At 52.0% G+C, this 27292-nt stretch overlaps 1 protein-coding gene and 1 long non-coding RNA gene across 2 annotated transcripts; one reads left to right on the top strand and one right to left on the bottom strand.

Moving 5' to 3' along the window:
- Positions 1 to 348: 348 nt before the first annotated feature.
- LOC132232999 (uncharacterized) lies at positions 349 to 5553 on the top strand. The gene is made up of 5 exons (XR_009452530.1): positions 349 to 791; positions 1211 to 1314; positions 3657 to 3732; positions 4861 to 4974; positions 5218 to 5553. It is a non-coding gene; the product is annotated as an uncharacterized LOC132232999 (long non-coding RNA).
- Positions 5554 to 9565: 4012 nt separating this feature from the next.
- On the bottom strand, positions 9566 to 14671 carry LOC132232980 (uncharacterized). The gene is made up of 2 exons (XM_059692857.1): positions 14395 to 14671; positions 9566 to 11166 (listed from the first exon to the last, which is right to left on the bottom strand). The coding sequence occupies exons 1-2, from the start codon at positions 14491 to 14493 to the stop codon at positions 10336 to 10338; spliced, it is 930 nt and encodes a 309-aa protein (XP_059548840.1). The 5' UTR covers positions 14494 to 14671; the 3' UTR covers positions 9566 to 10335.
- Positions 14672 to 27292: the final 12621 nt, after the last annotated feature.

Raw genomic sequence — 27292 nt, forward strand, 5'->3', positions numbered from 1 at the left:
TATACTGCTGGCACAACTTCATAATTAAAAAAAGTAGAAAAAAACTAAGTGCCCATCTATAGGATATTAGTTCAATTAACTGAAATAATCATGCATTCGAACAGGAACTCTGTATTCTCGGGGTTCTCAAGGCACACGTCAGGCAGGCTGCATGCTCAGCACGGTCAGCTGGGTAGGCAGATGCAGACACAGGGATGGTGGGTGGGGGTGGGGGTGGGGGTGGGATGGGTAGGTGGCAGGCGGTGAGCTTGATGGTTATTTTGTCTGTGTCAGGGGCCCTCCCTGAGGGTCCTCCCTGCAGGACTTTCCCCAGGAGCCTCAGGCCCCTCCTGCTGGCCTTGCCCAGGACGCCCCTTGGCTGTTGCCCTCCCAGGCCCAAGTGTTACCTCCTCCAGAAAGTCTCCCAGGACTGAAGGCTTCTGGCTGTTGTGAGAATAAACAAGTAAGCTTTTCTGTCAAAGAACAGTTTAGGCAGCTGCCATTTAGGCCCACAGGACTTACAGCTCCCCTGGGGGCCACCATCTTGGGCTCTGTCTTACCCCTCCCCTTCCTCTGAATTAGCCAATCACACAATAGTGGGAAGCCAAGCTCTGAGCCCTGACCAATCAAGTCAGAGTTCAGAGTGAGGGGCAGGGCAGACCCCTCGTCAGGAAATAAAACCCTTTGGATGTGCTTTGCCATTGATTTCCAGCTGGAGGAGCACCCTTGTGGACAGGGGTAAATGGCCTTGCCGATCCAGTTTCGAGTGTTTATCTCATTCCTGCGACATTGTTGAGAGCATTTCTAACACTGTGAGCTTCCAGGGAAAGGGCCTTTGCCAAAAATGTTGGCTCCGGGGATTCTGAATGCGGGATGGGGGCTGCAGACTGTGGGGCAGGGACTGGACACAAGGTCTGGACCTGAAGCTCTGTTTGCACAACAGGCTCAGGGTCCTCTTCAAATGACTCCCAATTATGGAATCTTTGGCCTCAGTCTCCACCACCCCCTGGCGCTGCCCCTACTGTGTGGGGCTTCAACTATATTTCTCCTCTCGCAGCCATGAGGCAAGCCTGCCCAGGCATTGATTTTCTCCCTCTGTCCCTCACCCTCAGTTGTCCTTAGTTGTCTCCCAAAAAGCTATGTGTTAACTGCTTTTTCTTCAGAGCAAGTGAAAGGTAAACAAAATGAAATGAATCATAATCACCTCAGAAAAAAAGGCACATGATTTCAGGGAAACCACTGGGTACACACCGGGGAAGAGCAGGAAGCAAAGTCCCAAGTCTGTTTCTGGGTCAGACCAGCCAGAGCAGGAGGAGAGAGGTTGGTATCCTCAAGGTAAGAGCCGGGGACGGGCAGGGGGACCAGGGTAGGAGAGCTGCCTCACCAAGATGTGGGAGTCCAGCAGGGGGTTCGTTATCTGGAACAGGGTGGCAGGCTCAGCCTCAGGGAATGGGGGCCTCAGCCAAGCCAGGCCTAGATACAGCAGGGACATGATTTGCAGGCAGGAATCAGATCTGCCTTCTAGAACGGGCAACTGAGGACTGTTATGCCCAGAGTTCGAGGTCCCCAATAATCCACCACCAGGGAGCCTCTTCCGATGCAAAAGCAAGGAGTCTTTATTAATCAGTCTTAGGATTGGCTCCCAGCCTCTGTCCGACACAGCGGTAAGGCGAGAGTCCATGTCCCAGGAGAACAAAGGTTATATACGGCTAGTTATTTGGGTGGGCTTAGGGGGTGACGTGGGTTACAGAGATTGGTCATTTAGGTCAGGGTTTTCCATCAGGGTCTTACAGCACAAAGGTCAGGAAGTGACCAGCACATTCTGAGGCTTGGGCCGTCCCCCACTATAGCCTTATCAGGACCTTAGCTGCATTCCTGGAGCTTCATTGGTCCACTCAGGTGGTGGTTGGGGGAGTTAGGTCAATACCGGCATTCTTGTGGTCACTCAGAAAAGGAGGGGGCTTGGGCTGAGGGCCCAGCCCTACAAGGCAGGATAGGAGAGATGGAGGGGAGTATGTTTCTGCTTTGTCCTTTCAAGGACAAAGGGTGAGAGCCAGGTTAGCTGACACCTGGCCTTGGGATGTGTACCTTGGAATGCGTGGGGGGAGCTGGGCAGGGAGTGTCAGTGGGTCAAGGACCCCAGCTGTTCCTTTCTCTGTACCCAGTGGGGCCACCCCTTACCCCACTACCACCTGTCAGGTGACCACCCCCCTCAGGTCCTCCCCAGATGTGTCCCATGGCAGGTTCTTATCCATGGGTCCTGAAAAATCAGACAGAGGCCGAAACACCAGGACTACAGGCTTTATTAGAGGAGAAGCACCTGCCAGGCTGTCCCCAAGGGGAGGACAGCAGCACGTGCAGGGGTGGGCACGCCTTTTGAGGGGCGGAATGGGAAGGGGCGGGGGGCTTAGTGTACTCGGCGCATGCTGATTGGCGGCTTACTGCATTGTCCATATAGGACAAGGGCTTAGGGTATTTGGCAGGTGTGGACTGGTGGTCCAATGTATAGTCCATGTAAGGTACCTGGTTAGTCACTCAGGTATTTCTGGGCTGCAGGTTACGTCATACCCCGCCCACCAGTTGGGGGATGGGAGGATCTATCAGGTCCTGCTGGGAGCAGTGAGTTGGGGAAGGAGGGGTGTCAGGAATTCTGAGCAGCCAAAGGAAATAGCCTGGTGGACAGGGAAGGGGGAGGGGCTGCTGGTGAGTATCCCCATATGACCCTGCTTGGGGCCCAGGAGCCAAGCCTGGGTTTTCTAGGTACGGGGTGGGGGGGGGGGGCTGGAGGGGCTGAAGAGGATGGGCAGGAAGTGGGGCAAAGCCTGGCCTGCTGGCCACAGGAGCTCCCTCAAAAAACAGTTTCCACGGTGGGTGAGGAGACAGTGTGGGAAAGGCTCACCTGTCTGAGTTCAAATAACAGACTCAGAGACAGAAGTCTGGTAAAAAGGAGACTTTTAAAACTTTCTCGAGAGGGGGATGTCCGTTGGTGCAGGCTCACCTGAATTCGCTGGCACAGGCAATATTTATCCTCTTGTGTGAAAGTCCCTCCTCCAGTTCCTCTTTGGCTGAGTATATGGAGTTTACATTCTATCCCAGAGGTCGCCTAGGTCTTATTGTCTCCTATTGGGTTTTTCGTTTTTTTTAAATTGGCTGAGGCCTTTTCTAGTTGTCTCCACCTCCTTTTGTCTAGAGAATCTTCCTGGAAAATGTGCTACCAGCCAGGTGCACAGCTCTCATAATCTCTCCCCACCTCCCCTCACATATTCTGCTTGCTCTGGGGAAATTCAGTAACTGACTGGCTACAAGCTGTTCCTTTTCTATGAAAATGAAAAGATGCATCTCCTACAATGGGAAGCCCCACCCAGGCTGGGGAGCTGGAGGCAATGGGGAGAGGGTAGGGGCAGTAGGTGATCTCTCCCCCAGGCCTGCAGAGGAGACTCCTGAGCCCAAGGCAAAGCCAGGCCCTGGGACTCCACACACAACCCCCCACCCCTCCACCCCCAGAGAATGGGCCTGGTCCAGGGCCACTAACCCTCAGGTCTCTTGTTGTCCAGGTGACCCCCTCAGGGCAGGATCCCTGTGAGGTTGGGACCTGCTTCTGCCTCGGAGGAGCAGATCCAGAGGCCCTAGGGGGATTGGAGTGTGTGGGAAGGTGACTTGGGGCTTTCTCCCCACAGGTGTGAGCTCTGATTCCTTGAGAAGATGCCAAAAAAAGAAAAGAAAGAAAAGAATTCCTGGCTCGGGATCGTTATGGTGAGATTCAGCCAGGCCTGGCCATGCCCAGCCTCCAGTTACTGGGACAAAAACAGGACTCTGGCAGGGTGCACCCAGGACAACTAAGAACCTATAAGGGTGCCCACTGCTTCCCTCTGGGCTAAGACCCCAAGGCACATGGGGTGGGAGATCTCAAGCAACAGGCCAGGAGTTCTCAGAGGACCCAGGTAATAGCGGCAGAAACAGAATACTGGGGACCAACTGAAATTGTAAGAAGTATTAATCATGCTCTGTTAACCGTGATTGTTTTGTTCTGATGAAAGAAGGCACATTCTGACCTGGCTGGGAGCTCACCTGGAAATGCAGCCCATCCCCCCCACCAGGGAGCTGCCTGTTATCATGGAAAGATTAACAGCCTAGTTGTAGAAACCAGAGCCTGGAGCCCTTCCCATATCACCAGCCATTTGAAGACCCCCAGCCTTTGCATATGCTCAGGCCTTTGCAAATCTCCAGCCTTTATGACCTGTAAACTACCCACTTGGCATACCCTTGCCTACTTCCCCAGGTAATCTTTGTCCTTCTACCCAATATAAGCAGCGGGCTTATGGTGAGGTGCAGAGCAGATGTTTGTGGATGACCTTCTGCTCACCAACGCTGCCAGCAGTATTGGAATAAATGCTCTGCTGAATTGGCTCAGGGAGTGACAGCAGCACAGACCCCCTGATTGTCTGGTTACACAGGAGCCCTCAGCCTCCATCCCCTGCTGGGCAGTCAGAAGGGCCACATCCCCCAGAGCCTGAAGGACCCTCTACCGTGTGCCCAGCTCACCCTGTGAGCAGCTCCACTGGCCACTTGCTTTCTCCCTCCAGCCCAGGGGGTGGAGAGTGCCATCCCCATGACCTATGAGGTGACAGCGCCCAGAGGGCCAAGGGCCATCCTGAGGCCCCCAGTTGCTCACTACAGAGGGTGGAGCAGAGCCAGCATCTGCCTTGAAGCCCATTCTTCCCACTCAGCTCAGTGGATGGGGCCATCTTGCGTGTTCCTCTTCCCCCTGGTTCCACCCACCCTGTCACCCGGGACCCTGAGCCCCATAGTCCCCTCATTGTCTCTGTCCTGTGGGGTGAACGGGGGTCACAGGTCACCCTTCCCCTTTCTTCCTCCACATAGGGAGCAATCACTCTGAATTGCCTAGCATGGGCAACAGGGCCTGGTGCGCTTGTGCTAGCCGTGGGCTCCGTGGCAGTAGGACTCACAGGAATCAGCTTCTTCTGGTGGAATAAGGTCAGAGCAAGCCTGGGATTAGCATCTGGGGACGTCTGGGGCAGGTTGGGGGTGGGGGTGGGGGCTCTATATGAGTAAGAGGGAGGGCTGGGGATGGTTTGAAGGAGGCACAGTTCAGATCTGAGAAGGTAGTGGGGCCCTCCATTGGCCTGGAGGTCTGGCAGCCCCTCCAAACTGACTGCCCGCACCCTCCTCCCATTGCCAGCTCCGGGCCCTGTCTGACACGCCCACCTTCTTTTGCAGGCCATGGAATACAAGATGCAGGAAAAGCAGTCCTCGGGTTACCTTCGTCATGTCCTGGTTACGACAGGAATTGTTACCTTTCTTTTCATTTTTTTGTACTGTTTCACTTCATTTCTGACTTATGGCAAAAATGGCCTTATGTCAAGCTATAGAAACTGATCTCCCAGGTTACCCGAGGACCTACTCTATTATTGACAGGAATCCTTTCCAATCTCCTGGCCAGAAGGAGAAGGCTCCGCCTTCCTGGGGAATGTGTGAAGCAACATGCTATACACAGCTTATATTTTGAGTATAAACAAGTCAACTTTTGAGCAAAATCAAAATTAATTACATACACATTGATTGAGTGTATACTCTGTGCCTGACTCTTCCAGAACCAGACTCTTTATCCCAGGATTCTGGGTCCTTTGAGACCCAGCCCTGGGGCCTCCCCACACCCAATCAGCCCCACCAGGCCCTTCCCCAGGTCTGCCTGACCTGATTCATCTTTCAGACCCAGGGCCGCTGGCTCTTCTGGGGCCTCCTCGGGGCCCGAAAAGGGAAAGTCACCTCTGTTTCTCCTCTACAACACTCACAGTCCAGACCAGCTGTGGGATTTCCCCACCAAGCTGTTTCCAGTTCTCTGTGGACACCGACTTTGTTTCCTCTGATTTAACTCAATTCTGACGCCAACAGGAGTTATTGAAGACCCCACAGGTTCAGGGTTCAGTCCCATCAATCTGCCCCAAATTCAGATGCCAATCCCAGATAATGGGTCCCAGGCTGCCCACAAATTTCTTTCCAGGGATTCCCACGACTTCTCCTTGGGTTCAATAATTTGCTAAACTGGCAGTCGGACAGCCCTCTCAGAAACCAGGACTGCAGGCTCCTAACTGCTCACCTGCCTGCCTGCCTCATCGCCCCTAACTGCCCCCTCAGCCAGCCTGATCACCCCTAACCACCTCTGCCTGTCAGCCAGGTTACCCCCAACTGCTCATCCCCAGCCTGCCTAGTCACCCTCAACTGCCCCTGCACCAGCCTGGTTGTCCCCAACTGCCCCTTCTGCCAGCCTGGTCGCCCAACACAGCCTGCTGTTCAGTTTCCATCCGGTTGTTTCTGTCGTGACAGCCCCTGGCTTTTTATATATTAGGATACTCGGGGGCAGGGGGCCTGCTGAAAGTAAAAGACCAATCAGTCAAAATCCCATCACTTAAAAATTATAAAATATGAAGTGTCATTCCCCTCAACTGGCCGGACCCTTTAGCCCTGCACTGCAGAGCCCCTAGAGCATGGGTGGGCAAAGTTTTTGACTCGAGGGCCACAATGGGTTCTTAAACTGGACCGGAGGGCCGGAACAAAAGCATGGATGGAGTGTTTGTGTAAACTAATATAAATTCAAAGTAAACATCATTACATAAAAGGGTACGGTCTTTTTTTTCAATAGTTTTATTCATTTCAAGCGGGCCGGATTTGGCCCACGGGCCGTAGTTTGCCCACGGCTGCCCTAGAGGCACAGTGGGAGCTGATCACTGGAGGGGCCACGAGCACCATGCAGGCTGAAGGTGAAAGCAGTTTTTACGGGTACAATAGGCAGGTTTAGGAAGTTTTAGGAATTAGGGGTTCCATGGGGAGAACCACAAAGCTGCAAAGCTGGGAGCTGCCCAAAAATGTACATTCACAGAATAAGGGAGCAGCCAGGAGGTGTGCATTTACAGAGAAAGGGAAGGAAGCCACTCACTCAGAGAAGGAAGAGGAAGGCCAAAGGAAATAGAAACAAAAGGGAGAGAACAGGGGAACCCCACGTGAGGTTTGAGCTCTGAAGCTGCTATAGACCAATCAGAGGGGATATCCGGACACAAAGAACTGCAGCCTTTATAAACCTTAGAGAAAGGGACTTAGTGGGACTCTCTCCCCTCCCCACGTGGGAGTCTGTGCTTGTTTATGAATAAATTTCCACCTTTTCCTGTACCACCTTCTGTCTGTGGCTTCATTATTCTAATGCACCTGGACAAGAACCCGGGAAGCTACCTTTGCATCCTGCCCAGTTCGAAATTCGAGTTTCAAAGGTGCAACAGAAACATTTGTGGATGAAAGGGGCCACATGCTAACCTGACAAGCTCAGGGGAGGCCTGCATGGCGGTCATGCAGACTCAGAGATCTAAAGGAACCACAAAGGATGGTCTGAAATTAAACTTTAACTAAAAGCAGTTCTGGTGGGTAGTTATATCCTAGGCCGGTATCGTCACTGACAAGGTCAACCTTTACCTTAACTGAGCCCATCTGTTTCTTTGCATCTGTAATAACATACCCTTGAAATGTCTGGGTAACTTGTATCTTCCCTTTTTCTGGAGCCCTTGGGGCACAACCTAATGTGCCAGGACAGACACCACAAACTCCTTCATTGTTATCATGTTAATTGATCCTGCACCCACCTAAGTACCTGTCTATCATTTTACATTTTATCCAATCCCAGGGCTTTCCCCCATCCCCTGCTTTGCTTTCTCCCATCCATTGGTCTATCACCAATGGATTTCATGTAATTCACCTACATCTCTTCCTTTGATTGCAATGTATAAATATAGATGTAACCCACAATCCTCCAGAGCATTATCTCAGTCCCTTGAGGTTCTGCTTCCCGGCAATTGTAGAGTTTGGCTCAAATAAACACACAAAAATTCTTTACAGGTTTGAATGTTTTTATTTTAACTCATTCATGTACATATACTGTTGGCACAACTTCATAATATAAAAAAGTAGAAAAAAACTAAATGCCCATCTATAGGATATTAGTTCAACTAACTGAAATAATCATGCATTCGAACAGGAACTCTGTATTCTCGGGGTTCTCAAGGCACACGTCAGGCAGGCTGCATGCTCAGCACGGTCAGCTGGGTAGGCAGATGCAGAAACACAGGGATGGTGGGTGCTGGGTGAGGGTGGGGGTGGGGGTGGGTGGCGGGCGGTGAGCTTGATGGTTATTTTGTCTGTGTCAGGGGCCCTCCCTGAGGGTCCTCCCTGCAGGACTTTCCCCAGGAGCCTCAGGCCCCTCCTGCTGGCCTTCCCCAGGATGCCCCTTGGTTGTTGCCCTCCCAGGCCCAAGTGTTACCTCCTCCAGAAAGTCTCCCAGGACTGAAGGCTTCTGGCTGTTGTGAGAATAAACAAGTAAGCTTTTCTGTCAAAGAACAGTTTAGGCAGCTGCCATTTAGGACCACAGGACTTACAGCTCCCCTGGGCGCCACCATCTTGGGCTCTGTCTTACCCCTCCCCTTCCTCTGAATTAGCCAATCACACAATAATGGGAAGCCAAGCTCTGAGCCCTGATCAATCAAGTCAGAGTTCAGAGTGAGGGGCAGGGCAGACCCCTCGTCAGGAAATAAAACCCCATCAGACTTCCCTTTCGGTGCTTTGTCCTTGATTTCCAGCTGGGAGAGCACCCTTCTCTGCACAGGGGTAAATTGGCCTTGCTGGTCCAGTTTCCAGTGTTTATCTCATTCCTGCTACATTTCTGTTTCTTTTTCTTTCTTTCTTTTCTTCTTCTTTTTTTTTTTGTGCCAAAAAGTTCATTAGATTTATGCAGTTTTATTTAATCTCAATAATATCTAAATTTTGTGCATGGACAAACTTTAGAATAATAAAATTCTAACCCTTCCACTTTTAAATTATAATCATTGGTTTCTCCCTGCCTCCCCCACCTCCCACCTCCCGTGACAATCTCCTCCTCTCCTGCGACATTGCTGAGAACATTTCTACCACCGTGAGCTTCCAGGGGAAGGGCTCTGGCCAAAAAAGTTGGTCCTGGGGATTCTGAGTACAGGATGGGGGCTGCAGTCTGTGGGGCAGGGACTGGACCTGGGGCTCTGATTACATAACAGGCTCAGGGTCCTCTTGAAATGACTCCGAATTATGGAATCTTTGGCCTCAGTCCCCACCATCCCCTGGCACTGCCCCTACTGTCTGGGGCTTCAACTATATTTCTCCTCTCGCAGCCACGAGGCAAGCCTGCCCAGGCATTGATTTTCTCCTCTGTCCCTCACCCTCAGTTGTCCTTAGTTGACTCACAAAAAGCTATGTGTTAACTGCTTTTTCTTCAGAACAAGTGAAAGAGAAACTGTTAGGTTAGGTGGCTCAGGAGGCGGCGCAAGAAATAGAGTCCAGTGAATCAGAAAAGAAAGGAAAGGAAAAGGTTTATTCTGCGTCCCCGGGAGACCCACGTACCCCCAGGACAGGGCACGTGGATTCACGCCAACAGGGAGGGGGGCGCTTTTTTTATACTGCAGTGGGGTGAGGGGCGGGGACATGAGCTGAGGAATTCTCTGCCGCAGGGGACGGGCGGGGGTATTCAGAAGAAGTCCCTATCTGTGTGGGGGTATGTGGATTCAGGGAGAAGAAGCTGGTATCTGTGTCTGGCACATTGATCTGTGAGAAATTCCAGGGGAAGTCCATTGTCTCATCACATGTATCTGATCCTGGGCTCTCTCCGACCTAACATCCCGGCCTTTTGGTGATAAGGGACGGCCTTTTGGTGATAAGGGACGGCGACTCTTTCTAGCTACTTCCAGCTGGCCAAGGGCGACGAGGGGGGGCATTTAAAGGCCAGGGTTAGGCAGAGGCAGGTCGGAGGGGAGCCAAGTGTAGGGATGGAGCAGGAGCTGATTCACAGTCACTCGTGACATCTCCGCGATCCGGGAGCGGATGAACTTGAGGAGGCAGGGGGCTAGGAGAAAAAAGAACACAGATGAGAATCAGGGGCCCTATCATGGTAGGACCCAGGTAGCTAAGGGGCTTTGGAACCAGCCGGAAGGAGAGTTGTCCTGGAAGTGTCCTGCATGTAGTTCTTCACTCAGCTTAGTCAGGGTCTGTATGTTTACGTTTTGCTCCACTATTCCGGCTCGATGTAGTAACAGCATTCTTCCTGAAGGAATATACAGGTTCCTCCTTTTTCTGCAGTCAGAAGGTCTGAGGCGAGCTGGTTCTGTAGGGCTACTTGGGCTACTGATGTCACTTGCTGCTGTAGGGAGGCTAAAAGAGGCGGTAGTAGACTCCAGGGCTAACTGGAGCTTGTCATTAAAGTACTGAGCAGTGACCAGACTGTTCCCGAGGGCCCCCCAGTGAGGCCTACCGAGGCAGCAATACTCACCCCTAACATGACAGGGAGGAAGGCAGCCCGGCGGGTCCAGGGATGGGATGGAGGGAGCAACCAGTGAGCTCCGACTCTCCATACAAGGTTAGTTGGGGAACTACTGTGACCAGGAAGCAAGGCCCAGGGTCAGAGGAGTTCATGCAGTTGCTTAAGGTGCCATTGCACCAAAAGAAGGTACCCGGACTGGCCTTGGTGGGGCTGGATGCAGTGTAGTTCTGGGTGCAGTTCCACGTGACTTGCCCTCCGGTTACCGGATTACTGGTCTGGTAGCACATCCGTGGGGGCAGGATGGGCTCTGGAGTTTCGGGTTCCCAAAGGGGAATGCCAGCCACGGGAGGCTGACATTCACCTTTCCCTTGGGTTCTTGGAGAAGTCGTGAGTGGGATGGCAGCCAGCAAAGACCTGCTGGGTGACTTGTTTGCCGTTCTGGTAGTAGGTTTCACGGACCTTGAACCTCCACACATAAGTGGGTGGGGGTGGGTGTAGGTTGCTGAGGGCCAGGAGGAGAAGGAAGAGGGGAGGGCGGTTAAGGCGGACCTTAGTGGGGCCCAACACCTCACATTTATAGAAGTCATGCTGCTCCGGGGTCCTCTTGAGTCTGGAGAGGCGGTGCCAGGACAGGTCGTCAAGCTGGGGTCGCCAAGCAGCTTGGCCGCAGTGGGGGCTGTGAGGATTACAGTGTGAGGTTCCGTCCACCTAGGCTCCAAGGCTTGTGGTTGTAGGTTCTTAAGGAGGACCGAGTCACCAGGGTGAAGGGCTGGTCTTGGGAGTCCTGGTCGGTCGGCTCTGGCTTGGGCAGAAACCTGTTCTCGTGTTCTCGGAGCAATTGCCTGGTTAAAGACAGATATGGGAGATACGTACCCAGGGGAGGGGGATCAGTAAGAAGATGGTGGCTGAGCAAGAAGAGTCAAAAGGGCTCAAGAAAATGGGGCTCCTTGGTGTAGCCGGAGTTTGGTCAGGGCCATGGGCAGGAGGTCTGGCCAGGAGCTGCGAATTTCTAGAGAGAGTTTAGTTAGATGGTCCAATAGGTTGGAATTGAGTGGCTATGATGAGGGTTTGAGCCAGTGACAGAAATCCAGCAGGATGTAGAGGAGGAGGGATTGATGTTTGAGAGTAGATGGAAAGTTGTGTTGATGAGGGTGGGCATAGGAAGGAGTAGGTCCAGGGTTTGTAAATAGAGAGTGACACTAGAGGATTTCCCATCCAGACAGTAGAATTGATGACTCCCTCATCATTCCGTGTCCCGTTTCACCTGAAAATATGAAAAACCTGAGCAGAATTGGAGGGTCCCTTGCCAGGTAAGAGCCTGTGAGGAATGATGGGTCATCCGGTCCTGGATGGTTTCATGGAATCTTCTTCGGGGATGGTGGGAGGCACTTGGTGAGCCTGAGAGAGGTAGGTATTGCAGCAAAGGCAGGAGAAAATGTTAGAATGCGCTGTTATCCAAGGGAAAATGGAAGGAGCAGTGGAAGCCAGGGACCTGGAGGCTGGAGAAAAGGCGGGGAGAGGGAGGGAGCAGGTCGCGCAGCCTGTTCCCAGGCCTCTAGCCACTTGGATTTTAAAACTGATGCATTTTTCCTTTGGGAAGGGTGAAGGGGGGTGGGGCGAGGTCAGAGCAGTTTTCAGTTCAGAGGAGGGGACAGTAGTGGCGGAGAGAAGGAGAAAAGGCGTTCACAGCGAAGATTGAGGTAGGCGACGACTGAGCTAGGCTACCGTGGTCTGGGACAACAGGGCCCCATGACGGGACGCATGGCAGTGGAGGATCGGTGTCCCTGTAAAGGGAGGGGGCCAGGAGTGGGAGGAGCAGGGAAGCTGAAGGGCTCAGAGTGAGCTGCAGAGTGGCCACTAGGATGGTGAGGATGTCTTGTCCTGACAGGGGCATGGGGCATGCTATCATCAAGGAGGCAGGGAAGGGGTCCGGTGGCCAGAGGGCAGGTGGATTTGCCGTCAATGCCCATGTCCGAGATCTTGGAAGGATAAAGGGGCCCTAAAAAGGAGAGCAAGACAGAGAAGGCAGCCCCCATGTCAACCGGGAAGGTGACCTGTGGCCTTCAGTGCAGCCCTGAGCATGGCGAGGATGACGGGGTCATCAAGGCTGGGCGTCTTCAGTCTTCAGCCAGTCCCAGCATGGCCAGTGGCGGTGTGTCATGGCCTCCTGGAAGGGTGGTCCTTCTACGCTGAGACGTAAAGGGCCCACCACTTTTCCAGGGGCAGTCACTCTTCCAGTGACCATTTTGACCTCACGCCGGGCAGGGCTTGGTCGGAGCTCGGGGCCAGGGGCACTGCATTGCCCAGTGGCCTTCATTTCTGCATTTGAAGCATTCTCCGGTGGCGTTCCTTTCGTTGCACCCCCACCGCTCACAGCCCCCTTAGGGCCATGGCGGCTGCCGTCAACCTCAGGGCCACAAACAACTAAGGCGTGTCTGCAGGTCTACCTCCTGTGGAAGGCAGGCCTCCCATTCTGACTGTGCCTGCTCCTCCAGGGCATTAAGAACCTTCAAGGCCATTTTTCACTCGATCTCGGACCTGGGTTTGTGGACTAATAAAGACCTTAAAGGTCGGGTTAGAGAGTGGGGGGCATAGATTCAGACTATGCCCTCAGTTCCTGGACGAGACTAGGGCAGGGGTAGAATGGGTGCAGACATGGAAGAGGCTGTTTTGGAGCTGACGTTCTTAGGATTTGGGCTCTAGGGGAGAAGGAAGCTTCTGGTTAAGAGGGTCTGAAGAGAGCACAGCTGCAACCTCTCGCAAAGGGAACTGGTCGGCCACCAGTTAATTAAAGTGCTGGCAGTCATGGTGGCGGAGTTTCGGCGGAGCGCACAGAGGAAGGCTGGCACAGAGGAAGGCGGGCGGTTAGACCTTAGGGCACTATGTGGGGTACAGGTTACTAAGGCGGTCTGTAAGGGAAGGGGAGAGCGCGGGAGAGGTGGCCTGGGTGGGCTTGGGAGAGGTATTGGCAGTTGAGTTTAAAAGCCGCAACCTCCCAGGGGCAGAACGGAGGAGGAAGGACAGAAGGAAGGTAGAGCCTATGGACGCGTGTGTGTACCGACTGGGAAAGCAGGCAGGGGCGGCAGGGGACTTGAGTTTCCAGCTCCCGCAGCAGCTACGGCTTTAGCGGCTGCGGCGGTGCGAGGACAGACAGACAGTGCGGCGGCGGAGACGTGCTGGGACTGGGGTTGTAAAAGGCGGTTTGAGTTTCGGCCACAGTGAGGCGGGCAGAAGAGGGGAGGCGGGATCAGTGGGTCGACGGAAGGCATGGCTGGAGGAGGGTCCGGCAGGGAGGATGAGGGGAGAGTGTGGACGGACAGGGGCACGAGGCCGGTGGGAGAGCGGCGCCTTTCGCCGGGGGGAATTTGTGGTGGCCTCTGGTGAAGGGGGGGGGGGTGGAAGAGCACGGAGACAATGATGATGATTACGGCGCTCCGCCACCCACACACAGCACATGAACCCACCCCCACATGCACCACACACACCGCGGGCTCAGCAGTGCGGGGAGCGGCACGGCGCAGGGACAGCCCGGAGGGAGGAGGAAGGGCGGAGCTAGGAGAGATGGCGGAAGGAACTGCAGGGGGAGGGACGGGGAACGCAGAGAGATGGAGAGAGGCTGAGAGAGAGACTGAGAGAGAGAGACTTGGGCAAATTTCCCAGTTCACTGGCAGAAATTACTGAGGTCGGTGTGACGGTAAAGTCAGGGTCCCAATTTCATACTGAGGCCATGGACGCAGGTCCCGGACAGGCCCCGTGTTTAGCCAGATCGGTGAGCCTGCACCCTAGAGGTGTGCTCAGGTCAGGTTTGGAATTTGGATTCCCCGTGCTCGATACCCGTGGCCTGTAGCGGGACTAAAGGCTGGCGTCCCAGCAGTTTATCCCACGCTACGGAGAGACGGAGGGAGGGACCGTGGGTGGGGTAGAGGCGTCCCTGCTACCCCCCCAGGTCCGGAGGAGCCTTCCTGGAAGGGTCCGGAGAGGCAATCTCTGACGTGGCCACGTTTTAGGGACAGAGATGCCGGCGGGCGGGTGGCCACATGGGACCGGCACGGGGGCGGGGCGGGACTCACCGCTGATGCTGCCAAACTGGGAAAAGTTGCTGAGCTGAAGAGATGAGGTCCTGGTGGGTCCAGAGCCACGAGGAGGGAGAGGCGGGCACCCAGAGCCATGGAGGGACGGCCAAAGGGAGTGCTCGCGCCACCCGGGTTTCAAGGCACCAAATGTTAGGTTAGGTGGCTCAGGAGGCGGCGCAAGAAATAGAGTCCAGTGAATCAGAAAAGAAAGGAAAGGAAAAGGTTTATTCTGCGTCCCCGGGAGACCCACGTACCCCCAGGACAGGGCACGTGGATTCACGCCAACAGGGAGGGGGGCGCTTTTTTTATACTGCAGTGGGGTGAGGGGCGGGGACATGAGCTGAGGAATTCTCTGCCGCAGGGGACGGGCGGGGGTATTCAGAAGAAGTCCCTATCTGTGTGGGGGTATGTGGATTCAGGGAGAAGAAGCTGGTATCTGTGTCTGGCACATTGATCTGTGAGAAATTCCAGGGGAAGTCCATTGTCTCATCACATGTATCTGATCCTGGGCTCTCTCCGACCTAACAGAAACAAAATAAAATGAATCACAATCACCTCAGAAAAAAAGGCACATGATTTCAGGGAAACCACTGGGTACACACCGGGGAAGAGCAGGAAGCAAACTCCCAAGTCTGTTTCTGGGTCAGACCAGCCAGAGCAGGAGGAGGGAGGTTGGTCTGCTTCTCAAGGTAAGAGCCGGGGACAGGCAGGGGTCCAGGTTAGGAGAGCTGCCTCACCAAGATGTGGGAGTCCAGCAGGGGGTTCGTTATCTGGAACAGGGGCAGGCTCAGCCTCAGGGAATGGGGGCCTCAGCCAAGGGAGGCCTAGATACAGCAGGGACATGATTTGCAGGCAGGAATCAGATCTGCCTTTTAGAAGGGGCAACTGAGGACAAAGGGTGGGAGCCAGGGTTAGCCAACACCCTGGCCTTGGAATGTGTGGGGGGAGCTGGGCAGGGAGTGTCAGTGGGTCAAGGACCCCAGCTGTTCCTTTCTCTGTACCCAGTGGGGTCACCCTCACCCCACTACCACCTGTCAGATGGCCACCCCCTCAGGTCCTCCCCAGATGTGTCCCATGGCAGGTTCTTATCCATGGGTCCTGCTGGGAGCAGTGAGCTGGGGGAGGAGGGGTGTCAGGAATTCTGAGCAGCCAAAGGAAATAGCCTGGTGGACAGGGAAGGGGGAGGGGGCTGCTGGTGAGTATCCCCATATGACTGGGGGAGCAGAGGAGAGGGCCCCAGGAGCCAAGCCTGGGTTTTCTAGGTATGGGGGTAGAGCTGGAGGGGCTGAAGAGGATGGGCAGGAGGTGGGGCAAAGCCTGGGCTGGTGGCCACAGGAGCTCCCTCAGAAAACAGTTTCCCAAGGTGGGTGAGGAGACAGTCTGGGAAAGGCTCACCTGTCTGAATTCAAATAACGGACTCAGAGACAGAAATCTGGCGAAAATGAGACTTTTAAAACTTTCTCAGGAGCAGGTGTCCGTTGGTGCAGGGTCACCTGAATTCGCTGGCACAGCCAATATTTCTCCTCTTGTGAGAAAGTCCCTCCAGTTCTTCTTTGGCTGAGTGTATGGAGTTTACATTCTATCCCGTACATCGCTAGGTCTTATTGTCTCCCTTTTGTTTTTGTTTTTGTTTGTTTGTTTGTTTTTTTATTGGCTGAGGCCTTTTCTAGTTGTCTCCACCTCCCTTTGTCTATGGAATCCTCCTGGAAAATGTGCTACCAGCCATGTGCACAGCTCTCATATTCTCTCCCCACCTCCCCTCCCACATCCTGCTTGTCCTGGAGAAACTCAGTACCTGACTGGCTACAGGCTGTTTCTTTTCTATGAAGATGAATAAATCATAGAGGCATGTCTCCTACAACAGGAAGCCCCAGCCAGACTGGGGAGCTCAGAGGCAATGGGGGGGGGGGGGGGGCAGGTGAGCTCTCCCCCAGGCCTGCAGAGGACACTCCTGAGCCCAAGGCACAGCCTGGCCCTGGAACTCCACAGACAACACCCCATCCTTCCACCCCCAGAGAATGGGCCTGGTCCAGGGCCACTGACCCTCAGGTCTCTTGTTGACCAGGTGACCCCCTCAGGGCAGGATCCCTGTGAGGTTGGGACCTGACTTCCGCCTTGGAGGAGCAGATCCAGAGGCCCTAGGGCAGTGGTTCTCAACCTTCCTAATGCCGGGACCCTTTAATACAGTTCCTCATGTTGTGGTGACCCCCAATTTCATTGTTACAAATTGAACATAATTAAAGCATAGCGATTAATCACAAAAACAATATGTTATTATATAAGTGTTTTCCGATGGTCTTAGGTGACCCCTGTGAAAGGGCCGTTCGACCCCCAAAGGGGTCGCGACCCACAGGTTGAGAACCACTGCCCTACAGAAATTAGAGTGTGTGGGAAGGTGACTTGGGGCGTTCTCCCCACAGGTGTGAGCTATGATTTTTTGAGAAGATGATGGAAAAAGGAAGTTAAACACTCAGGCTCATTTTGGTGAGATTCAGCCTGGCCTGGCCATGCCCAGCCACCAGTTCCTGGGACAAAAACAGGACTGTGGTCATTTCCCCCACTGACAGGGTGTACCCAGGACAACTAAGGGCCTATAAGGGGCCCACTGCTTCCCCCTGGCTAAGACCCCAGTACCATGGGATGGGACATCTCAAGCGACAGGCCAGCAGTTCTCAGAGGACCCAGGTGATAGGGGCAGAAAGAGAATATTGGGGACCAACTGAAATTGTAAGAAACATTAATCATGCTCTGTTAACCGTGATTGTTTTGTTCTGATGAAAGAAGGCACATTCTGACCTGGCTGGGAGTTCACCTGGAAATGCAGCCCATCATCCCCACCAGGGAGCTGCCTGTTATCATGGAAAGATTAACAACCTAGTTGTAGAAACCAGAGCCTGGAGCCCTTCCCATATCACCAGCCCTTTGAAGACCCCCAGCCTTTGCATATGCTCAGGCCTTTGCAAATCTCCAGCCTGTATGACCTGTAAACTGCCCACTTGGCATACCCTTGCCTACTTCCCCAAGTAATCTTTGTCCTTCTACCCAATATAAGCAGCTGGCTTACAGTGGGGTGCAGAGCAGATGTTTGTGGATGACCTGCTGCTCACCAACACTGCCAGCAGTACTGGAATAAACGCTCTGCTGAATTGGCTCACGGAGTGACAGCAGCACAGACCCCCTGATTGTCTGGTTACACAGGGACCCCTCAGCCTCCATCCCCTGCTGGGCAGTCAGAAAGGCCACATCCCCCAGAGCCTGAAGGACCCTCTACCGTGTGCCCAGCTCACCCTGTGAGCAGCTCCACTGGCCACTTGCTTTCTCCCTCCAGCCCAGGGGGTGGAGAGTGCCATCCCCATGACCTATGAGGTGACAGCGCCCGAGGGCCAAGGGCCATCCTGAGGCCACCAGTTGCTCACTACAGAGGGTGGAGCAGAACCAGCATCTGCCTTGAAGCCCATTCTTCCCACTCAGCTCAGTGGATGGGGCCATCTTGCGTGTTCCTCTTCCCCCTGGTTCCACCCACCCTGTCACCCGGGACCCTGAGCCCCATAGTCCCCTCATTGTCTCTATCCTGTGGGGTGAGCAGGGGTCACAGGTCACCCTTCCCCTTTCTTCCTCCATATAGGGAGGGAGCGGTCTGAACTTACTGGCCACAGGGCTCGGTGCGCTTCTGTTAGTCGATGGCCCAGTGGCAGTAGGACTCATAGGAATCGGCCTCTTCTGCTTGACCAAGGTCAGAGCAAGCCTGGGATTAGCATCTGGGGAGGTCTGGGGCTGGGTGGGGGTGGGGGTGGGGGCTGCATATGAGTAAGAGGGTGGACTGGGGATGGTTTGAAGGAGGCACAGTTCAGATCTGAGAAGGTCACAGTGGGGCCCTCCATTGGCCTGGAGGTCTGGCAGCCCCTCCAAACTGACTGCCCATACCCTCCTCCCATTGCCAGCTCCGGGCCCTGTCTGACACGCCCACCTTCTCTTGCAGGCCAGTGAAAACAAGGTCCAGAAAATGCATTGACAGGAATCCTTTCCAATCCCCTGGCCAGAAGGAGAAGGCTCCACCTTCCTGGGGAACGTGTGAAGCCACACGCTATGCACAGTTTAATGTTGATTATCAACAAAGTCAACTTTTGAGCAAAATAAAAATTAATTAAATACACACTGATTGAGTGCAAACTGGGTGCCGGACTCTTCCAGAACCAGACTCTGTATTCCAGGATTCTGGGTCCTTTGAGACTCAACGCCACTACCTCCAGCCCTGATGTTAGTGGGGAAGGGCATGTAATAAGAACAGAGCCACAGTTGTCTGATGAAGGATAGATGAGAAGTTTTCTTACAGACCCTGGAAACGGGAGGATGAAACCGGCCTGTCAAAGACCAGACACCTCGGAGCCTAGATGGGCCCACTACTCAAAGAAAAGGAAAACATTTTGAAAACACATGACACGTTTTGATTTGGTTGCTGCACCTGAACCCTGACCCTGACCCCTTCCGGGAGTTTTCCTTAGGAAAGCTGACCACTCTCGGGTCCCAGTGAAGGGGAAAATAAGACATTTGGGGGTGGGGGGGGGTAGCTATCTGAATCTGTGCCAGTAACCTGCATTCTGATGCACACTCTTGCTTGCTGATGAACTCCATTCTTATCTGTCCTGCCTTGCAGAACCTTATGGCGGGGTCTCTCTTTTCCACGTCCAGCACGGAAAGAGAGTGGTCCGGTTCGTTGAGTAGGGGGGCTGGGGATTGAGAAATGAAATAAAGAGACAAGACACAAAGATGGAAGGAAAGGGCTGGGACTGGGTGGGACCGCCGTCCTCTTCTGAGGGAGAGACAGGGACCCAGCACCGAAGCAGCGTGTTTATTTTATACCCCAAATACCAGGAGGTTTCACCAAAACTCAAGATAAAGGAGCTTGGGTGGGCCCAAGTCGTATTCATTCCGGCGCTAGACTAGATCTACGTATCAAAACCCACTCCCCAAAACCTGGACAAAGAGGAGAGTCAAGCTGAGAACACTTCTGCCCCTTTTGGTAAGATGCCTATCCAAGATGTGGCTCTGCCTGTCGCCTTGGGTTCAGCTGACAATTATTAAGGAAAAATGCCCATGTGCCTTCCGCGGGGCCCTCTACAGAACCTGTTTCCCGGAATACTCCAATTTTACAGAGACCAGAAGCCATGAACCATATACATCCCCCTAAGGGGGTTGGCAAGCGCTGGTGTCAGACCGGCCTCCGAGTGTAATCTCACTTCCCCCATCCCAACTCACAGGGGGCCACAAAGCCCGTGAAAAGTCTGGAAGCCTGACCCATATTTGGGGGACAAAGGAACTAAAGGTATAAAGGGAAGCTTCATCCATATTCATCGCTCAGGATTTGGAGACTGACTCCCCTGAGTCATGGCACTAATGCATCTGCAAATAAAGGCTACTTTTCTGAATATCCTCTTGAGTGCCTGGCTGATTAATTCTCCCGTGTTGCCTGGCAGCTTATCTGCAACATTAATTTGGTGCGTTGGCCGAGAAAATACCAGTCGTGCTGCCTACTTAGGGCACCACTGGTAAAGGTCCACGGCTGGTCCATTCGCCCGGGGTCCCCTGAAGACAGGAAAGGCGCACCTGCAAGTGATTTACTGGGTTCCAGTCCTCATCGGGCCTGGACGACCAGGACCCCCGCTCGCGCCCCCGTGGACTCCAAGGAGGAGAGAAAAGCCCTTTCTGGAACCAGATGTCTGACCGGTAAGTTTTCCCCCGGGGGACCAGTCCGAGTTCAGGCCTATCTTTCGGGACAGAAGAAGTGGCTGATCACCAGTGAGGCAAAATATTTGCCTCAGTTCAGGGACTTTCCGTGGGCGGGAAGTCAAAGCTCAGGCTGACTGGTGTGTGAATGTGAACGTAAAAGTCTGTGTGTAGCGAAAGTTGCCTTGTGTTTGTCCCGTGTCTCTGTTAACTGGGAGGGATTACACAGTTTAACTGCAAATATGGGAAGTAGTTCCTTCAAACCCACTGTTGTGGAATGTATGTTAAAGAATTTTAAGAAAGGTTTTACTGGGGATTGTGGGGTGAAGTTAGTTCCCTGGACGTTAAGAAAGATGTGTGAAATAGACTGGCCATCTTTTGGGGGAGGATGGCCAGCGGAGGGCACACCGGATGTCCCCACAATCAGGAATGCTTACAGAGTTATATCGGGAGACCCAGGTCATCCCGACCAGTTTCCCTGCATTGATCAGTGGCTGAAAATAGCTCAGCTCAAGCCACCTTGGGTCGGGCTCTGTGTGTGTAAGGGGCAGAGTAAGGTTTTAGCGGCAGAAAAAAGAGACAGGCAGGAGAAGAGAAGCAGGCCCCTCAGGAGAACAAGCCTCCTGTCCTGCAGGAGCCCCCTGAGGAAGCCCCGCCAGTTTTACCACCTCCCCATGTGGCACCCAGGGCTCCTCTGCCCGGTCAGGGAAGCTTAGATACGCCACCTCCTTCTGACTCTCCAGAGCCAGTTGGATGGCACCTGCGCTCAGCTGATCAGAGACCCAAGCCACCCCCAGCTTTTCAGATGCCTTTCCGGGAGACTCGGGGTCCCCACATGCTTGGAGAAGATGGGACCTACAAGAGGGGGGATTGGTCTTTTACTACCAGCCTTTTACCACGACCGATCTCCTGAATTGGAAACAGCACACTCCCGCCTATTCTGAAAACCCTCAGGCCATGGTAGACCTCCTGGAGTCAATTGTCCAGACCCACAAGCCCACCTGGGTTGACTGCAAGCAGCTCCTTCTCACGCTTTTTAACACGGAGGAGCGCTTGAGAATAGTAACGGAAGCTCAGAAATGACTCCAGACCCAGGCCCGGCAGGGATATCAGACACAGATAGATGGGCCAGGGGGGCCCTCCCAGATGAGGAGCCCGATGGGAGCCGAACTCAGAAGACAGAAGGGACAGGCTAGAGAGATACCGACTGGCCTTCCTCCAGGGGCTCAGGGCCAGAGCCAAGAAGCCCACCAATATGGCCAAGACCTGTAAGGTCTTCCAGAAACCTGATGGAAGTCCAGCAGCCTTCTTTTTAATATATATATATATATATATATATATATATATATATATATATATATATATATGTATTTTTTATTGATTTCAGAGAGGAAGAGTAGGGAGAGAGAGATAGAAACATCAATGATGAGAGAGAATCATTGATAGGCTGCCTCCTGCACGCCCCCTACAGGGGATCGAGCCTGCAACACAGGTATGTGCCCTTGACTGGAATTGAACCTGGGACCTTTCAATTCACAGGCTGATGCTCTACCCACTGAGAAAAACCAGCTAGGGCCAGCAGCCTTCTATGAGAGACTCTGTGAGGCATATTGAATCTACACTCCTTTGACCCTGAAGTACCAGAAAATCAAATTATGGTCAATGCAGCCTTTGTAGGTCAGGCTCAGCCCAAGGTAAGGAGAAAGCTACAGAAGCTTGAAGGATTTTCAGCGGGGGGGCGGGGGGGGAATTGCAACCAAGCTGATAGAAATAGCAAACAAGGGCCATGACTGGTTTGGCTCAGTGGATAGAGCATGGGCCTGCGGACTGAAGGGTCCCAGGTTCGATTCCAGTCAAGGGCATGTACCTTGGTTGTGGGCACATCCCCAGTAGGGGGCGTGCAAGAGGCAGCTGATCGATGTTTCTCTCTCATCAATGTTTCTAGCTCTCTATCCCTCACTCTTCCTCTCTGTAAAAAATCAATAAAATATGTTTTTTTTAAAAAAAGAAAGAAATAGCAAACAAGGTTTTCATCAACTGAGACAGGGCAACTAAGGAGGAAGCAGAGGAGAGACTGAAAAAAAAAGTAACCTTGATAGCGGTGGCTTTAAGGAACCAAGCTCCCAGACAGATAAGAAAGGGAAACAACAAGGACCCAGTCCAGGGAGGAAGAAAGGAGACTTTATACCTCCCAGTCAAAGGACTCACCATTAGAGCCTGAATTAGAGGGAGAATTCCCTGCTCTGGGCAGAAGAAATCCGCCTGGCCAGGCCAAGGACCGTGCCGCCAGTACTAATTGACTTGAAACCTGGGGCACAGCCTATCAAAACCTGCCAATATCTGATTCCAAGGGATGCAGGCCTAGGCACGTGCTCTTGGTTGGAATCGAACCCGGGACCCTTCAGTCCGCAGGCCGATGCTCTATCCACTGAACCAAATCAGCTAGGGCAAGGTCATAACTTTTAAACGCTTATATCCTCTGACTGAAAAACAGCCACGCTGGAGCTGGTAGCCACTGCATCTAATCGTTAACAACGGCAGGGGTTCTTGGGCACACCAGAGAAGGAAATCAAGAGAGTTCACCACACACACACACACACACACACACACACAAAAAATTGCCCTAGTTCTGTGGTCACAGTGTCGGCCCGAGGACCGAAGAGTCGAGGGTTCGATTCCAGTCAAGGACACATGCCTCAGCTGCAGGCTCTATCTCCAACCAATCAATATGTCTCTCTCGCATCAATGTTTTTCTCTCTCTGTCTCTCCCCCTCCCTCCCACTCTCTCTAAAAATCAGTGGGGGTGAGGATCAACAACAACAAGAAGTAGTTCTCAGGGAGAGGTTTACTATAGCTGGTGTGCAGGAGGGAGTTCGTCCCGAGGGAGAGGAAGGATCGGCTGCTCCCAAACAAAGGCTGGGAAACCGTTTAAAAGAAGTTGAGGGGTAGAAGATGAGGTCTAAGTATGTAGAGGGGAGGACTCTGACACCTGTGCAGTGGAACCACATGCTTTTTCTTGCAGGGCATGTCTCATTAGCATGTTAGATCTCCACCCAGGGGTGTGTGTTTTAGCATTTAAATGAGGGAGGGTCAGCGAAAGGACAGCCTTTCTCGAAAGTGCGCCTGTGTGAGCAAAGGGAACGAAATTTAAGCTCAGGAAGTAAATCTTGCAGGCAGCAGGGTGATTCTTCAGTCTAACTGCTAATTGGCTGCAAGAAGAAGGGAAATCACTGGGGAAATTATGGGTTCCTGGCTTCGTGCCAGCTGGGCCCAGGCAGAGACCTGACTATCTCACAATGAGGTCAGGGTCGACATTAAATACAGCTCAGTGATCTCTACAAGTATTGTTTAAACAAATAGTGATTTTAGTGTGAAAGAGGTTATGAGAATATGCAGAAAATGCATGTCAGGGCGAATCAGGGAGCTAAAGATATTTTAGTTTCACTTTTTGGTATTTAAAGTGAAATTATGTGCCCTAACCGGTTTGGCTCGGTGGCTAGAGCGTCGGCCTGTGGACTGAAAGGTCCCAGGTTCGATTCCGGTCAAGGGCATGTACCTTGGTTGTGGGCACATCCCCGGTAGGAGGTGTGCAGGAGGCAGCTGATCGATGTTTCTCTCTCATCGATGTTTCTAACTCTCTATTCCTCTCCCTTCCTCTCTAAAAAATCAATAAAATATATTTAAAAATAAATAAATAAAGCGAAATTATGTAAAATAGATGAAATTATGGATATACTGTACAAACAATTTATGAGGGGGCAACTCTAATATACCTATCACTTTCTTGATCCTCAATAAAATTTACCACCTAAGAGTGTATAATTGTGTGGTTCTTAGTATATTTACAAGGTTGTACAACCATCATTATTATCTAATTCCAGAACATTTTCATCACCCCAAACAGAAACGCTGCACCCATTAACAGTCACTCCCCATTGCCCCCCAAACTTCCTGGGCCCTGGCAACCACCACCTACTTTCTGTCTCTATGGATTTGACTAATCTGGACGTTTCAAATAAATTGACTCATTAAATGTGCCCTTTTTTTGTGACTGGCTTTTTTTCATTCACATGTTTTCTGAACTCAGGTTCACTCACTTTGTAGCGTGTATCTGTACTTCCTTCCTTAATGTGACTGAACTAGTGCCCGGGTTACAACATTCCTGCACTGGTGGGGCAGGGGACTGGCGGCAGGGGGTGCGGGGGGGGGGGGGGGCGGGGGCGGGGGAGTCCTCAGCCCCGCCTGCACCCTCTTGCAGCAGACATCCCCGAGGGGTCCTTAGGCCCCCACCACCACCGCTGCGCTCACCAGCCAGAAGCTGGGCTCCCTGCTCCTTAGCGCTGCCTCAGGGGTGAGAGAGGCTCCTGCCACCACCGCTGGGCTTGGCAGCTGTGAGCCTGGCTTCTGGCTGAGCGGAGCTCCACCTGCGGGAGTGCACTGACCACCAGGGGGCAGCTGCTGCATTGAGCGTCTGCTCCCTGGTGGTCAGTGCGCATCATAGTTCCACAGTTTTGATTTGCCTATTAGGGTTTTATTATATAGGATTATAGGATAATATTACATTGTAAGGACAGACCACATTTGTTTATCATTTGATGGACATTTGAGTTACTTTATATTTGTTTCACTTATAAATTATTATTTTTACAAAAATGTTTTTATTGATCTTTAGAGAGAGGAAGGGAGAGAGAGAAACATTGATGATAGAGAAACATCACCAATCAGCTGCCTCCTCCAGGCTCACTTACTTGGGATTGAGCCTGCAACCTGACCGGGAATTGAAGTAGTGATCTCTTGGTTCCTGGGTGGAAGCTCAACCACTGAGGCATGCCAGCTGGGCTGCTATAAATTATCCAAACGGCCTTGTGGCTAAATCCTTGTCACCTCAGCATAGGCCAAGTAGTGAAATTCCAATAAAGCAAGAAGTCAGAGGATAAACAGGTCTAATTATTAAAAAAAACTGGGGTAGGGTGGGAGGGGACAGGCGAGGACCAGGCAAACAAAACAATGTTTCACTCCTGTACCCGTTAGCTTTGTGCTTTTCCTGGTGAAGGTGAAGAGCAGGTCATGGTTTCACTCAGATTTCCCTCCGAGGAGACTTTGTGACTGATGTTGGCCGATGCGCCTGGCAGCCAGCAGTGGGCGAGCGCGCCTGGCCCCTGCTCAATCATTCGCCCCAAGGAATCTCGTCAGTAGGAAGTTCGCTTCCCCTCTCCGATACAAAGAGATCTCCAATCGAACTCTTCCTAACTTTTGCTCTAAGTATATTTTACAGGCTTGAGAAAAGTACTGAGAAGACACCTCCCTAAGACATCTGCCAGACTGTCTCCTGGAAAGCAAACTGTAACTTTTCAAGATAACCCCCCCTGGTATCCGCCTCTCTTCCTTGTCACTTAGCAACAGCCAATGCTTAAAAGAGCAGGCCACTCTATTCCCTTCCCTGTATTGACTAGCAGTACTTGGCCTTTTCCTCTCTTGGGAAGTAAAATAAACTTCCTCTCTTCAGCTCTTCTTTTAGTTGTGAATTCTTTCACACCCATGTCACCAGCCAAACCCTAACAGATAGCAACTACCTTTAAACAGACGATATAACTGAATTATATATTATATCTTTTTTTTTTTGTCTCCATCACTGCCCCTAGCATATAGGCGCTTAGAGGGCAGAATCTTTTTGTCCACTGAAGTTCCCAAGATCAGAGTACTGAGTAAATAACTATTGGACACTTGTTAGATAAATAAGTTCCCAAACATGAGACAATCAAATGGAGAAGGAGATACTATCAAACCACTAGGAAAAAGTAAAGGCAAATGTTATGGGTTAAATTGTGTTCCCTAAAAACGAAAAAAAAGAAGTCCTGTGAATGTAACCTTATTTGGAAACAGGATCTTCGCAGATGATTATGTTAAGATGATATCATTAGATTATGGTGGGCCTTAATCCAATATGACAAATGTCCTTATAAAAAGGGAACATTGAGCCCGGCCAGTATGGCTCAGTGGTTGAATGTGTCGACCCATGAACCAGGAGGTCACGGTTCGATTCCAGGTCAGGGCACATGCCCGGGTTGCGGGCTCAATGATTCTCTCTCATCATTGATGTTTCCATCTCTCTCTCCCTCTCCCTTCCTCTCTCTGAAATCAATAAAAACATATTTTTTAAAAAGGATACATTTGGACACACACACACAGGGAGAATGCCATGTGAAGATAAAAGTAGAGATGCCTATATAAGCCAAGGATAGAGGCATGGAGCAGATTCAGCCCTCAGAAGGGACCAGCCCTATGGACACCTTGATCTCAGTCTTCTGGTCTTCAGCACTGAAAGACAATACATTTCTACTGTTTAAGTCCCCGTTTGTGGTTCTTTGTTAGGCATCTTTAAAAAACGAATCGAGAAAATATCAAATATTTATCCAAGTCAGTATGGGAAGAATTTGCTAAGGATAATTCTTTAAAAAGAACAACTCTGCCCAGCAAGTGTTGCTCAGTGGTTGAGCGTTCATTTATGAAACAGGAGGTCACAGTTCAATTCAACTCTAGAAACACGTTGTGGACCCTGAAAAAGAAAATACCTATTAAGAAGGGCTTCTGGTGGCTAACTGGGCTCCACTTTGAAACACAGTGTCTAGCAGCCATTTCTACAGTGGCCTCTCATGCAAACTGCACCTCGAGGAGAAACCTGCGCTGAACTACCTGCCTCTGAACTGAACCGCCTGCCTGTCCTTTTTTCTGCCATCTGAGCCAGCCTTTATAAAGGAGTTCGAATCCTCTTTCAACCAATAGGACTGAGGTTTTCCCCTCTAATCAGAGCTGCCCAGCTATATCCCCATCAGCTTCTTCACTGACCAATCAGAACAGTGCCTTTTGGACCAATCAAACTTTGAGGATTTGGAGTATCATTTGCATAAAGATGGACCAATCAGAGACCAGGGGCAGACCTTCTATCTATATAAATCAGCTTCCCTCTAGTTCTGGGAGCACACTTTGTTTTTGTTGTTGCTGTTTTAAATTTTATTTTATTGTTTAAAGTATTACAAATAGTAATACATATGTCTCCTTTTTTACCCCATTGACCTTCCCCCGCCCCCCCTCCCCCCCACCCCCCCCTGCACATGCCCTCACCCCCACCCCCACCACCCACCCCCCCACACACACACTTTCTTTCCCACTG

Source organism: Myotis daubentonii, chromosome 4 (genome assembly GCF_963259705.1).
Source record: "Myotis daubentonii chromosome 4, mMyoDau2.1, whole genome shotgun sequence".
Classification (NCBI taxonomy): domain Eukaryota; kingdom Metazoa; phylum Chordata; class Mammalia; order Chiroptera; family Vespertilionidae; genus Myotis; species Myotis daubentonii.